This window comes from Ranitomeya imitator, chromosome 1 (assembly GCF_032444005.1).
Source record: "Ranitomeya imitator isolate aRanImi1 chromosome 1, aRanImi1.pri, whole genome shotgun sequence".
NCBI classification, from domain to species: domain Eukaryota; kingdom Metazoa; phylum Chordata; class Amphibia; order Anura; family Dendrobatidae; genus Ranitomeya; species Ranitomeya imitator.
Genome location: NC_091282.1, coordinates 1,197,117,800 through 1,197,130,614, shown reverse-complemented (window position 1 = coordinate 1,197,130,614; position 12,815 = coordinate 1,197,117,800). Strand labels below are relative to the sequence as shown.

General features: G+C 47.4%; 1 protein-coding gene across 2 annotated transcripts in view; it reads left to right on the top strand.

Annotated features, from left to right (window-relative positions):
* CFAP99 (cilia and flagella associated protein 99) overlaps window positions 1-12,815 on the top strand; it is a 61,613-nt gene that overhangs the window by 29,302 nt on the left and 19,496 nt on the right. For both annotated transcript variants that reach the window (XM_069744871.1, XM_069744872.1), the window contains exons 5-7: window positions 5,323-5,435; window positions 6,136-6,310; window positions 9,533-9,613. In XM_069744871.1, coding sequence (XP_069600972.1) covers window positions 5,323-5,435; window positions 6,136-6,310; window positions 9,533-9,613 — 369 coding nt within the window. The remainder of the gene's footprint in view (window positions 1-5,322; window positions 5,436-6,135; window positions 6,311-9,532; window positions 9,614-12,815) is intronic.

The window sequence follows — 12,815 nt, the reverse complement described above, 5'->3', positions numbered from 1 at the left end:
GTATGCACGGCTCCCCATCCTTCTCCCCTGTATGCACGCTCCCCATCCTTCTCCCCTGTATGCACGGCTCCCCATCCTTCTCCCCTGTATGCACGGCTCCCCATCCTTCTCCCCTGTATGCACGGCTCCCCATCCTTCCCCCCTGTGTGCACGGCTCCCCATCCTTCTCCCCTGTATGCACGGCTCCCCATCCTTCTCCCCTGTATGCACGGCTCCCCATCCTTCTCCCCTGTATGCACGGCTCCCCATCCTTCTCCCCTGTATGCACGGCTCCCCATCCTTCTCCCCTGTATGCACGGCTCCCCATCCTTCTCCCCTGTATGCACGGCTCCCCATCATTCTCCCCTGTATGCACGGCTCCCCATCCTTCTCCCCTGTATGCACGGCTCCCCATCCTTCCCCCCTGTGTGCACGGCACCCCACTTTTTTTCCCTGTCATACTTACCTCTCACCGGCGCGCAGCACAGAACTTCCTGGCATCTCAGCGTCTTCCTTCCTGTCTTCAGCGGTCACATGGTAGCGCTAATTAAGGGTGATGAATATGTGCATATTCATCACCCTTAATGATCGGTACCATGTGACCGCTGAAGACAGGACGCGCTGCAGGCGCTGAGACGCAGTTGCAGCCACCGCTGGAGGAAGGTGAGTATTACGTCTTCAGGGAGGGAGGGAGGGGGGCGGGAAGGAGGGAGGAGGGGGGGGCGGTAAGGAGGGAGGGAGGGAGGAGGGGGGGCGGAAACTTGACCCCGGAGTTTTATAAAAAAAAAAAAAAAAAAAAAAAAGAAAAAACCTAGCTCAAGGGCGCCCCCCCGCATCCCGCCGCCCTAGGCACGTGCCCTCAAGTGCCTAGTGGCAAATACGGCCCTGGTCTTCGGACTGTCCTGGTGTGGATTCTGTGGTGGACAGGTTGCAGCAGATTTGGACTCATGTAGTGGACAATTTGACCTTGTCCCAGGAGAAGGCTCAACTTTTCGCTAATCGCAGACGCTGTGTGGGTCCCCGACTTCGTGTTGGGGATCTGGTTTGGTTATCTTCTCGTCATATTCCTATGAAGGTTTCCTCTCCTAAATTTAAACCTCGTTTTATTGGTCCGTATAGGATTTCTGAGATTCTCAATCCTGTGTCTTTTCGTCTGACCCTCCCAGACTCCTTTTCCATACATAATGTATTCCATAGGTCGTTGTTGCGGAGATACGTGGCACCTATGGTTCCATCTGTTGAGCCTCCTGCCCCGGTTTTGGTGGAGGGGGAATTGGAGTATATTGTGGAGAAGATTTTGGATTCTCGTGTTTCTAGACGGAAACTCCAGTATCTGGTTAAATGGAAGGGTTATGCTCAGGAAGATAATTCCTGGGTTTTTGCCTCTGATGTCCATGCTCCAGATCTTGTTCGTGCCTTTCATGTGGCTCATCCTGGTCGGCCTGGGGGCTCTGGTGAGGGTTCGGTGACCCCTCCTCAAGGGGGGGGTACTGTTGTGAATTCTGTGGCTGAATTCACTCCTGTGGTCACAAGTGGTACTGCAGCTTCTGGGCTTCCTCCCTCAGGTGTTCTGGTGAGCTCGTTGGCTGCTTTGTTATTTAACTCCACCTGATTCTGTCTTCCTTGCTCCTTGTCAATGTTCCAGTGTTGGATCTGAGCTTCTGGATCTTTCCTGTGGCCTGCTGCTCTGCTTAGATAAGTGCTTTTTGCTTTTGTTGCTACTTTTTTTGTCCAGCTTGTCTTTTCGTTTTGCTGGAAGCTCTGAGACGCAAAGGGTGCACCGCCGTGCCGTTAGTTCGGCACGGTGGGTCTTTTTGCCCCCTTTGCGTGGTTTTTTGCTTTAGGTTTTTTTTGTAGACTGCATAGTTCTCTTTGCTATCCTCGCTCTGTCTAGAATATCGGGCCTCACTTTGCTGAATCTATTTCATCCCTACGTTTGTCTTTTCATCTTGCTAACAGTCATTATATGTGGGGGGCTGCCTTTTCCTTTGGGGTATTTCTCTGAGGCAAGTCAGGCTTGTTTTTCTATCTTCAGGCTAGTCAGCTCCTCAGGCTGTGCCGAGTTGCATAGGTAGTGTCAGGCGCAATCCACAGCTGCCTTTAGTTGTGTTTAGGATAGGTTCAGGTATTGCGGTCTACAGAGATTCCACGTCTCAGAGCTCGTTCTATTGTTTTTGGGTTATTGTCAGATCACTGTATGTGCTCTGATTGCTGGCACACTGTGTCACTGGATTGCCTACATAACAGTATGTACACAGTGACTGCACCAGCAGAATAGTGAGTGCAGCTCTGGGGTATAATACAGGATGTAACTCAGGATCAGTAATGTATGTACACAGTGACTGCACCAGCAGAATAGTGTCACATAGAGAATGAATGGAGCCGGCACTCAGCAGTCACATAGAGAATAAATGGAGCGAGCACTCAGCAGGCACATAGAGAATGAATGGAGCGGGCACTCAGCAGTCACATAGAGAATGAATGGAGCGAGCACTCAGCAGGCACATAGAGAATGAATGGAGCGAGCACTCAGCAGGCACATAGAGAATGAATGGAGCCGGCACTCTGCAGTCACATAGAGAATGAATGGAGCCGGCACTCTGCAGTCACATAGAGAATGAATGGAGCGAGCACTCAGCACTCACATAGAGAATGAATGGAGCGAGCACTCAGCACTCACATAGAGAATGAATGGAGCGAGCACTCAGCAGTCACATAGAGAATAAATGGAGCGGGCACTCAGCAGTCACATAGAGAATGAATGGAGCGGGCACTCAGCAGGCACATAGAGAATGAATGGAGCGGGCACTCAGCAGTCACATAGAGAATAAATGGAGCGAGCACTCAGCAGTCACATAGAGAATGAATGGAGCGGGCACTCAGCAGGCACATAGAGAATGAATGGAGCGGGCACTCAGCAGGCACATAGAGAATAAATGGAGCGGGCAGTCAGCAGGCACATAGAGAATGAATGGAGCGGGCACTCAGCAGGCACATAGAGAATGAATGGAGTGGGCACTCAGCAGGCACATAGAGAATGAATGGAGTGGGCACTCAGCAGTCACATAGAGAATGAATGGAGCGGGCACTCAGCAGGCACATAGAGAATGAATGGAGCGAGCACTCAGCAGTCACATAGAGAATGAATGGAGCGGGCACTCAGCAGGCACATAGAGAATGAATGGAGTGGGCACTCAGCAGTCACATAGAGAATGAATGGAGCGAGCACTCAGCAGTCACATAGAGAATGAATGGAGCCGGCACTCTGCAGTCACATAGAGAATGAATGGAGCCGGCACTCTGCAGTCACATAGAGAATGAATGGAGCGGGCACTAGTAATGTATGTACACAGTGACTGCCCCAGCAGAATAGTGAGCACAGCTCTGGGGTATAATACAGGATGTAACTCAGGATCAGTAATGTATGTACACAGTGACTGCACCAGCAGAATACTGAGTGTTGCTCTGGGGTATAACACAGGATGTAATTCAGGATCAGTAATGTATGCACACAGTGACTGCACCAGCAGAATAGTGAGTGCAGCTCTGGAATACAATACAGGCGGTAATTCAAGATCAGTGATGTAATGTATGTACACAGTGACCTCACCAGCAGAATAGTGAGTGCAGCTCTGGAGTATAATACAGGTTGTAACTCAGGATCAGTAATGTATGTACACAGTGACTGCACCAGCAGAATAGTGAGTGCAGCTCTGGGGTATAATACAGGATGTAACTCAGGATCAGTAATGTATGTACACAGTGACTGCACCAGCAGAATAGTGAGTGCAGCTCTGGAGTATAATACAGGTTGTAACTCAGGATCAGTAATGTAATGTATGTACACAGTGACTGCTCCAGCAGATTAGTGAGTGTTGCTCTGGGGTATAACACAGGATGTAACTCAGGATCAGTAATGTGATGTATGCACACAGCGACTGCACCAGCAGAATAGCGAGTGCAGCTCTGGGGTATAATACAGGATGTAACTCAGGATCAGTAATGTATGTACACAGTGACTGCACCAGCAGAATAGTGAGTGCAGCTCTGGGGTATAATACAGGATGTAACTCAGGATCAGTAATGTAATGTATGTACACAGTGACTGCACCAGCAGAATAGTGAGTGCAGCTCTGGAGTATAATACAGGATGTAACTCAGGATCAGTAATGTAATGTATGTACACAGTGACTGCACCAGCAGAATAGTGAGTGCAGCTCTGGGGTATAATACAGGATGTAACTCAGGATCAGTAATGTAATGTATGTACACAGTGACCTCACCAGCAGAATAGTGAGTGCAGCTCTGGGGTATAATACAGGATGTAACTCAGGATCAGTAATGTAATGTATGTACACAGTGACTGCACCAGCAGAATAGTGAGTGCAGCTCTGTGGTATAATACAGGATGTAATTCAGGATCAGTAATGTAATGTATGTACACAGTGACTGCACCAGCAGAATAGTGAGTGCAGCTCTGGGGTATAATACAGGATGTAACTCAGGATCAGTAATGTATGTACACAGTGACTGCACCAGCAGAATAGTGAGTGCAGCTCTGGGGTATAATACAGGATGTAACTCAGGATCAGTAATGTAATGTATGTACACAGTGATTGCACCAGCAGAATAGTGAGTGCAGCTCTGGAGTATAATACAGGATGTAACTCAGGATCAGTAATGTATGTACACAGTGACTCCACCAGCAGAATAGTGAGTGCAGCTCTGGGGTATAATACAGGATGTAACTCAGGATCAGTAATGTAATGTATGTACACAGTGACTGCACCAGCAGAATAGTGAGTGCAGCTCTGGGGTATAATACAGGATGTAACTCAGGATCAGTAATGTATGTACACAGTGACTGCACCAGCAGAATAGTGAGTGCAGCTCTGGAGTACAATACAGGATGTAACTCAGGATCAGTAATGTAATGTATGTACACAGTGATTGCACCAGCAGAATAGTGAGTGCAGCTCTGGGGTATAATACAGGATGTAACTCAGGATCAGTAATGTAATGTATGTACACAGTGACTCCACCAGCAGAATAGTGAGTGCAGCTCTGGGGTATAATACAGGATGTAACTCAGGATCAGTAATGTAATGTATGTACACAGTGACTCCACCAGCAGAATAGTGAGTGCAGCTCTGGGGTATAATACAGGATGTAACTCAGGATCAGTAATGTAATGTATGTACACAGTGACCTCACCAGCAGAATAGTGAGTGCAGCTCTGGGGTATAATACAGGATGTAACTCAGGATCAGTAATGTAATGTATACTTTGACCGTACAGTTGATGGTTTCTTGTTTTCTTCCACTAATGAATTTGTCGTCTCAGTTTCTTAGATTTTTCTTTAACGTCCTAAACCTGAACACGTGGATAAAAGATGAATGGAGTCAGATCTATGATTCAGATTATGTGAAGGAAAACTGGATTACGCCGTTACTGAAGTGAGTGTAATGTGTCTTGTTGTATCATGTACAGGGCAGGCGATTCTGGCTTCACAAGAGCAGCGCTCCGGCGTTTCAGAAAAAATATCATTTTCAGCCCCGGACGGCTTTCTCCAGCTTTTCTCATTGCTTTCTATAGGTGAAAAAAAATGCAGCAAAAACTCTGAAAGGAAAAAACAAACTGTGCTTTGTCCACCCTCCCCTAGTCCTGCACTAACTTTCCACCACTACTCACAGTGTCTGTTATTGTGTGCAGCCCTGACGTTATATCGACGGCGCTGCAGGCGATCAGTGAGCTAAACTGTTCTGCCAGAGATGACAGCACGAGCAGTTATTGTCTGCAGCGCTTTCGATCTCTGACATCAGCGCTGCAGACAATGACGCACATTGGGAGCTGCAGCAGTGACTGAGCTCCGGACCTGGGGAGGGTGAGTAAAGAATGTGTTGTTTTGTTTAAATCACTTATACTTTGTATCTATAAAAATGTAATAAATAGGCATAATTATTGCGGGAAAGTAAAAAAAAAAATAATAATAATCCAAAACTGGCCACAGCACAAAGGGTTAAAGTGTGTTTTACTGGGGATCTTCATTCATTTCCCATGCCCTCCCCCGCCCCTCCAGTCACTACATGTATTTATTGCTGATCGTCTCCCTCTATGTTATATGCTGTGACGAGTTCACGTTTTTTTCTCCACTAGGTGGCAGCCTGAAGTCCTGAATTTAATAGATTCCATGGAAAGTAAGATGGCGAACGGGTCGGATATAATAAAAGGCTCCAAAGTGACGGAAGTGAAGGAGTTCAGTATAACAAAGCCTAAGGCCAGAACTATACCGGTGCCACAGAAAATACCCGCCCAAAAGCCTCACCAACCGGTCAGTGGCGGTCCGCTACGGGGCGCTGTGTGGTTCAGGGTTCATTATGGAACATCGAGGTTCTTCAGCAGCTGCAGTTGTGTCTTGTACAGATGTGTCCCAGAACATGGAGATTGCAGCACTCCTGACTGCCACTGTGTTTATTAACCCACGGACATGAGTGGGGCTGTGCTGCAATACCACACACAACCTGCAGGCAGGGGGGGCGCTGTGGTGTGTATTCTAATCCTGTGTAATCCTTTTTATAGGCTCACTCTCATGTTATGCAGTGATGACATTTGGATAAATTCTGCCATATCTTCCCGGTTGGTTTCCCCTTTAGGTTATGTGCACACGCTGCGGATTACTCTGCAGATTTTTCCGCACTGATTTTGGTAAATCCGCAGGTAATCCGCACTGTGGATTTCCTGCAGAATTACTGCGGATTTACTGCGGTTTTTTTTTAGGTTTTTGTGCGGATTCCACCTGCGGTTTTACACCTGCGGATACCTATTATGGAGCAGGTGTAAACCGCTGCGGAATCTGTACAAAGAATTGACATGCTGCGGTATAATCAATGCTGCGTTTCCGCGCTGTATTTTCCGCAGCATGTGCACTGCGGGTTTTGTTTTCCATAGGTTTACATGGTACTGTAAACTCAGGGAAAACTGCTGCGAATCCGCAGCAAAACCCGCAGCGTGTGCATACAGGTCCTTCTCAAAAAATTAGCATATAGGGTTACATTTCATTATTTACCATAATGTAATGATTACAATTAAACTTTCATATATTATAGATTCATTATCCACCAACTGAAATTTGTCAGGTCTTTTATTGTTTTAATACTGATGATTTTGGCATACAACTCCTGATAACCCAAAAAACCTGTCTCAATAAATTAGCATATTTCACCCATCCAATCAAATAAAAGTGTTTTTTAATAACAAACAAAAAAACCATCAAATAATAATGTTCAGTTATGCACTCAATACTTGGTCGGGAATCCTTTGGCAGAAATGACTGCTTCAATGCGGCGTGGCATGGAGGCAATCAGCCTGTGACACTGCTGAGATGTTATGGAGGCCCAGGATGCTTCAATAGCGGCCTTAAGCTCATCCAGAGTGTTGGGTCTTGCGTCTCTCAACTTTCTCTTCACAATATCCCACAGATTCTCTATGGGGTTCAGGTCAGGAGAGTTGGCAGGCCAATTGAGCACAGTAATACCATGGTCAGTAAACCATTTACCAGTGGTTTTGGCACTGTGAGCAGGTGCCAGGTCGTGCTGAAAAATGAAATCTTCATCTCCATAAAGCATTTCAGCCGATGGAAGCATGAAGTGCTCCAAAATCTCCTGATAGCTAGCTGCATTGACCCTGCCCTTGATGAAACACAGTGGACCAACACCAGCAGCTGACATGGCACCCCACACCATCACTGACTGTGGGTACTTGACACTGGACTTCAGGCATTTTGGCATTTCCTTCTCCCCAGTCTTCCTCCAGACTCTGGCACCTTGATTTCCGAATGACATGCAAAATTTGCTTTCATCAGAAAAAAGTACTTGGGACCACTTAGCAACAGTCCAGTGCTGCTTCTCTGTAGCCCAGGTCAGGCGCCTCTGCCGCTGTTTATGGCTCAAAAGTGGCTTTACCTGGGGAATGCGGCACCTGTAGCCCATTTCCTGCACACGCCGGTGCACGGTGGCTCTGGATGTTTCCACACCAGACTCAGTCCACTGCTTCCTCAGGTTCCCCAAGGTCTGGAATCGGTCCTTCTCCACAATCTTCCTCAGGGTCCGGTCTCCTCTTCTCGTTGTACAGCGTTTTCTGCCACATTGTTTCCTTCCAACAGACTTACCATTGAGGTGCCTTGATACAGCACTCTGGGAACAGCCTATTTGTTGAGAAATTTGTTTCTGGGTCTTACCCTCTTGCTTGAGGGTGTCAATGATGGCCTTCTTGACATCTGTCAGGTCGCTAGTCTTACCCATGATGGGGGTTTTGAGTAATGAACCAGGCAGGGAGTTTATAAAAGCCTCAGGTATCTTTTGCATGTGTTTAGAGTTAATTAGTTGATTCAGAAGATTAGGGTAATAGGTCGTTTAGAGAACCTTTTCTTGATATGCTAATTTATTGAGACAGGTTTTTTGGGTTATCAGGAGTTGTATGCCAAAATCATCAGTATTAAAACAATAAAAGACCTGACAAATTTCAGTTGGTGGATAATGAATCTATAATATATGAAAGTTTAATTGTAATCATTACATTATGGTAAATAATGAAATTTAACACTATATGCTAATTTTTTGAGAAGGACCTGTATACCCTGAACCAGGGAATGAAGAGAGCTCTAGTAGACTTCTTCCTCCTCAGCAAATAATACACATCTCAGCTGCTGCAGAACCTCATAATACACACGTCAGCTGTTGCAGAACCTCATAATACACACGCCAGCTGCTGCAGAACCTCATAATACCTTTCAGCTGCTGCAGAACCTCATAATACACACGCCAGCTGCTGCAGAATTTCATAATACATCTCAGCTGCTGCAGAACCTCATAATACACACGTCCGCTGCTGCAGAACTTCAGAATACCTCTCAGCTGCTGCAGAACCTCATAATACACATGTCAGCTGCTGCAGAGCCTCATAATACACCTCAGATGCTGCAGAAGCTTATAATATAACTCAGCTGCTGCAGAACCTCATAATACATCTCAGCTGCTGCAGAAGCTCATAATACAACTTAGCTGCTGCAGAACCTCATAATACACACGCCAGCTGCTGCAGAACCTCATAGTACATCTCAGTTGCTGCAGAACCTCATAATACACACGTCAGCTGCTGCAGAACCTCATAATACACACATCAGCTGCTGCAGAACCTCATAATACACCTCAGGTGCTGCAGAACATCATTATACACCTCAGCTGCTACAGAACTTCATAATACACCTCAGCTGCCTCAGAACCTTATAATACACCTCAGCTGCTGCAGAACCTCATAATACACCTCTGCTGCTGCAGAGCATCATAATACACTTCAGCTGCTGCAGAACATCATTATACACCTCAGCTGCTACAGAACAGCATAATACATCTCAGCTGCTGCAGAACCTCATAGACATGGTTATCCTTATTAATAAAAGTAATGTAAAATGAAGTGGTGAAGGCCGAGGCGCGGGGAGCATTCACCCGGGAAGGATCTCCTGTAATTGCTGGATCCGTCCGCCATCTCTGCACAGGTCCCCGACAGCACGTACAGAAGTCCCAAGGAGCAAGACGTTCTACAAGGGAAGAAACTGAGAAACCGTATGAAAGCGGAGGTAGGTGACATGTGAGGAGTGTCCTGCTCCTGGCCGGGAGGACACAGCGCAGGATAAGGGGAGGGTCTGTAGTCAGAGCAGGGATTCTGGCCACCACCGATCTGTCAGACAATGTCTCGTTCTCAGCTCGGTAAATCTTTATGGAGACGAAGGATTATTTATCACCTAAATCTGGGAGCAGCATGGTGTAGAGACATAGATCCTGATTCCAGTGATGTGTCACTGACTGGGCTGCTAGCTGCAGTTTTGATAAAAGTATTTTTTATGTCAGTCTGCCGTCCGAACCACTGGCAGCATTAATTGCAGAGATCTATTTTTCGCTTTGATCCGCTTGATTGACAGATGTATGGGGAGAGATCTAGCAGAGCCGGGCGGTAGAAGACTTTCCCCAGTGAGAGGGGTCTCCCTGACCCCGACTCCTCTCTGACCCCGACTCCTCTGTACAGCGTTTCACACTGCAGCACTTTAGTGTAGGGGTAAATTTTATACATTACGGATTTACTGCAGACACTTTAGGCAGCAAATCCTCATGAATCTACAGTGAACGCTTAAACTTTTTGCAGTGGCTCAATGGTTAGCACTGTATGGTGGCTCAGTGGTTAGCACTGTATGGTGGCTCAGTGGTTAGCACTGTATGGTGGCTCAGTGGATAGCACTGTATGGTGGCTCAGTGGATAGCACTGTATGGTGGCTCAGTGGTTAGCACTGTATGGTGGCTCAGTGGATAGCACTGTATGGTGGCTCAGTGGTTAGCACTGTATGGTGGCTCAGTGGTTAGCACTGTATGGTGGCTCAGTGGTTAGCACTGTATGGTGGCTCAGTGGTTAGCACTGTATGGTGGCTCAGTGGTTAGCACTGTATGGTGGCTCAGTGGATAGCACTGTATGGTGGCTCAGTGGTTAGCACTGTATGGTGGCTCAGTGGTTAGCATTGTATGGTGGCTCAGTGGTTAGCACTGTATGGTGGCTCAGTGGATAGCACTGTATGGTGGCTCAGTGGATAGCACTGTATGGTGGCTCAGTGGTTAGCACTGTATGGTGGCTCAGTGGTTAGCACTGTATGGTGGCTCAGTGGTTAGCACTGTATGGTGGCTCAGTGGTTAGCACTGTATGGTGGCTCAGTGGATAGCACTGTATGGTGGCTCTGTGGTTGGCACTGTATGGTGGCTCAGTGGTTAGCACTGTATGGTGGCTCAGTGGATAGCACTGTATGGTGGCTCTGTGGTTGGCACTGTATGGTGGCTCAGTGGTTAGCACTGTATGGTGGCTCAGTGGTTAGCACTGTATGATGGCTCAGTGGATAGCACTGTATGGTGGCTCTGTGGTTGGCACTGTATGGTGGCTCAGTGGTTAGCACTGTATGGTGGCTCAGTGGTTAGCACTGTATGATGGCTCAGTGGATAGCACTGTATGGTGGCTCTGTGGTTGGCACTGTATGGTGGCTCAGTGGTTAGCACTGTATGGTGGCTCAGTGGTTAGCACTGTATGATGGCTCAGTGGATAGCACTGTATGGTGGCTCTGTGGTTAGCACTGTATGGTGGCTCAGTGGTTAGCACTGTATGGTGGCTCTGTGGTTAGCACTGTATGGTGGCTCAGTGGTTAGCACTGTATGGTGGCTCTGTGGTTGGCACTGTATGGTGGCTCAGTGGTTAGCACTGTATGGTGGCTCTGTGGTTGGCACTGTATGGTGGCTCTGGTTAGCACTGTATGGTGGCTCAGTGGTTGGCACTGTATGGTGGCTCTGTGGTTGGCACTGTATGGTGGCTCAGTGGTTAGCACTGTATGATGGCTCAGTGGATAGCACTGTATGGTGGCTCAGTGGTAGGCACTGTATGGTGGCTCAGTGATTAGCACTGTTGCTGTGCAGTGCTGGAGTCCTGGGTTCAAATCTCAACAAGGAAAACATCTACAAGGAGTTTACATGTTCTCCGTGGGTTTCCTCCGGTTTCCTTAAAGACATAGTGATGGGGGATGTAGATTGTGAGCCCCAAGGGGACAGAGATAATCATGTCTGTAAAGCGCTGTGGAATCTGATGGCGCCATAAAAATAAGCATAATAAATAATAATATAAATTAGATGGTCAATTTATGGCCTGAAAATAAAATCTTGTGACATTCCATCTGTAAGAACTGTAAAGGCTGCAGCCGATCATCAGCCACTGATTGACTGCAGCGCTCATGTGACCTAGACGGTGTCACAAGATGACTTCTCTGAGCAGCGGTGCGGCCCCAGCCTGAGAGCTGCGCACGCTCCTTACTAATTTCATTCAGCACATTGACCAAACCATTTGTCCCTTCCCAATCGGTGGACATCCCCTTTAATAATGTTATTACATTTGTCAGATCGTACAATGCCCAATGCTGAGTTTTGCTGATTTTTTTTTTTTTTTTTTTTGTCCACGATTAAAATTATTGCTCACGGCACAAGGTTATTAGATAAATAATCCAAAGGAAACCAGCAGCAGCTTCTTAAAGGGGTTGTCTGGACAGAGTTTTTCTTTCCAGAAATGCAAGAAATAAGTAAAGAAAAAAAAAACCGTAAAGTTCACTAATTAGCCTACACGCCTGCTTTGATGCCGTCCCGTTTATCGCCGGTCTATGCTTTTGGCTGAATTTTAATGATGACCGGAATGGTGCTGAGACCCCCAATCTCCAGGGTCCCCATGTTCCTTCTCCCCCTCTAGCTCTTCCCATGGGGATCGGTCATCCTCCCAGCTGAAGGTGAGTGCTGCCCATGGCCAGGAATCCCGCAGACTCCTCTGCCGCGCTCCTCTCCCTGTTAATTATTTTGTCAGTGCCTGTTTTGCAGCGTGTCAGCAGATGTGATCACCGCAGCCCTGACGGGGACACTGCAAGGACGATTGTTCTCTATAAAAGCTGTGAAATCACCGGAGCAGCTTGTCAATAGGAGCAGCCCCATTAATGCGATCATCGATAGACGGCAGAAGATCCGTCCATACAGCATGATTGTGCCCAAGTCAGTCACTGGACAGGCACCTCAGCTATTCACAGGGGTCATCGCGCCAAACACTGACTGACCCACAACACCGTCCCCCGTACAGCTGCCCACACTGACACTGCTGAGCTGGATGGCAGCACAAGGACAGATAGACCAGCGGTATAGGCGTAGGGCAGACCCAAAACCGAGGTGAAGACAGGTAGGTGCATTGTAGATGGACACGCAGGGTGGCAGTAGATGGAC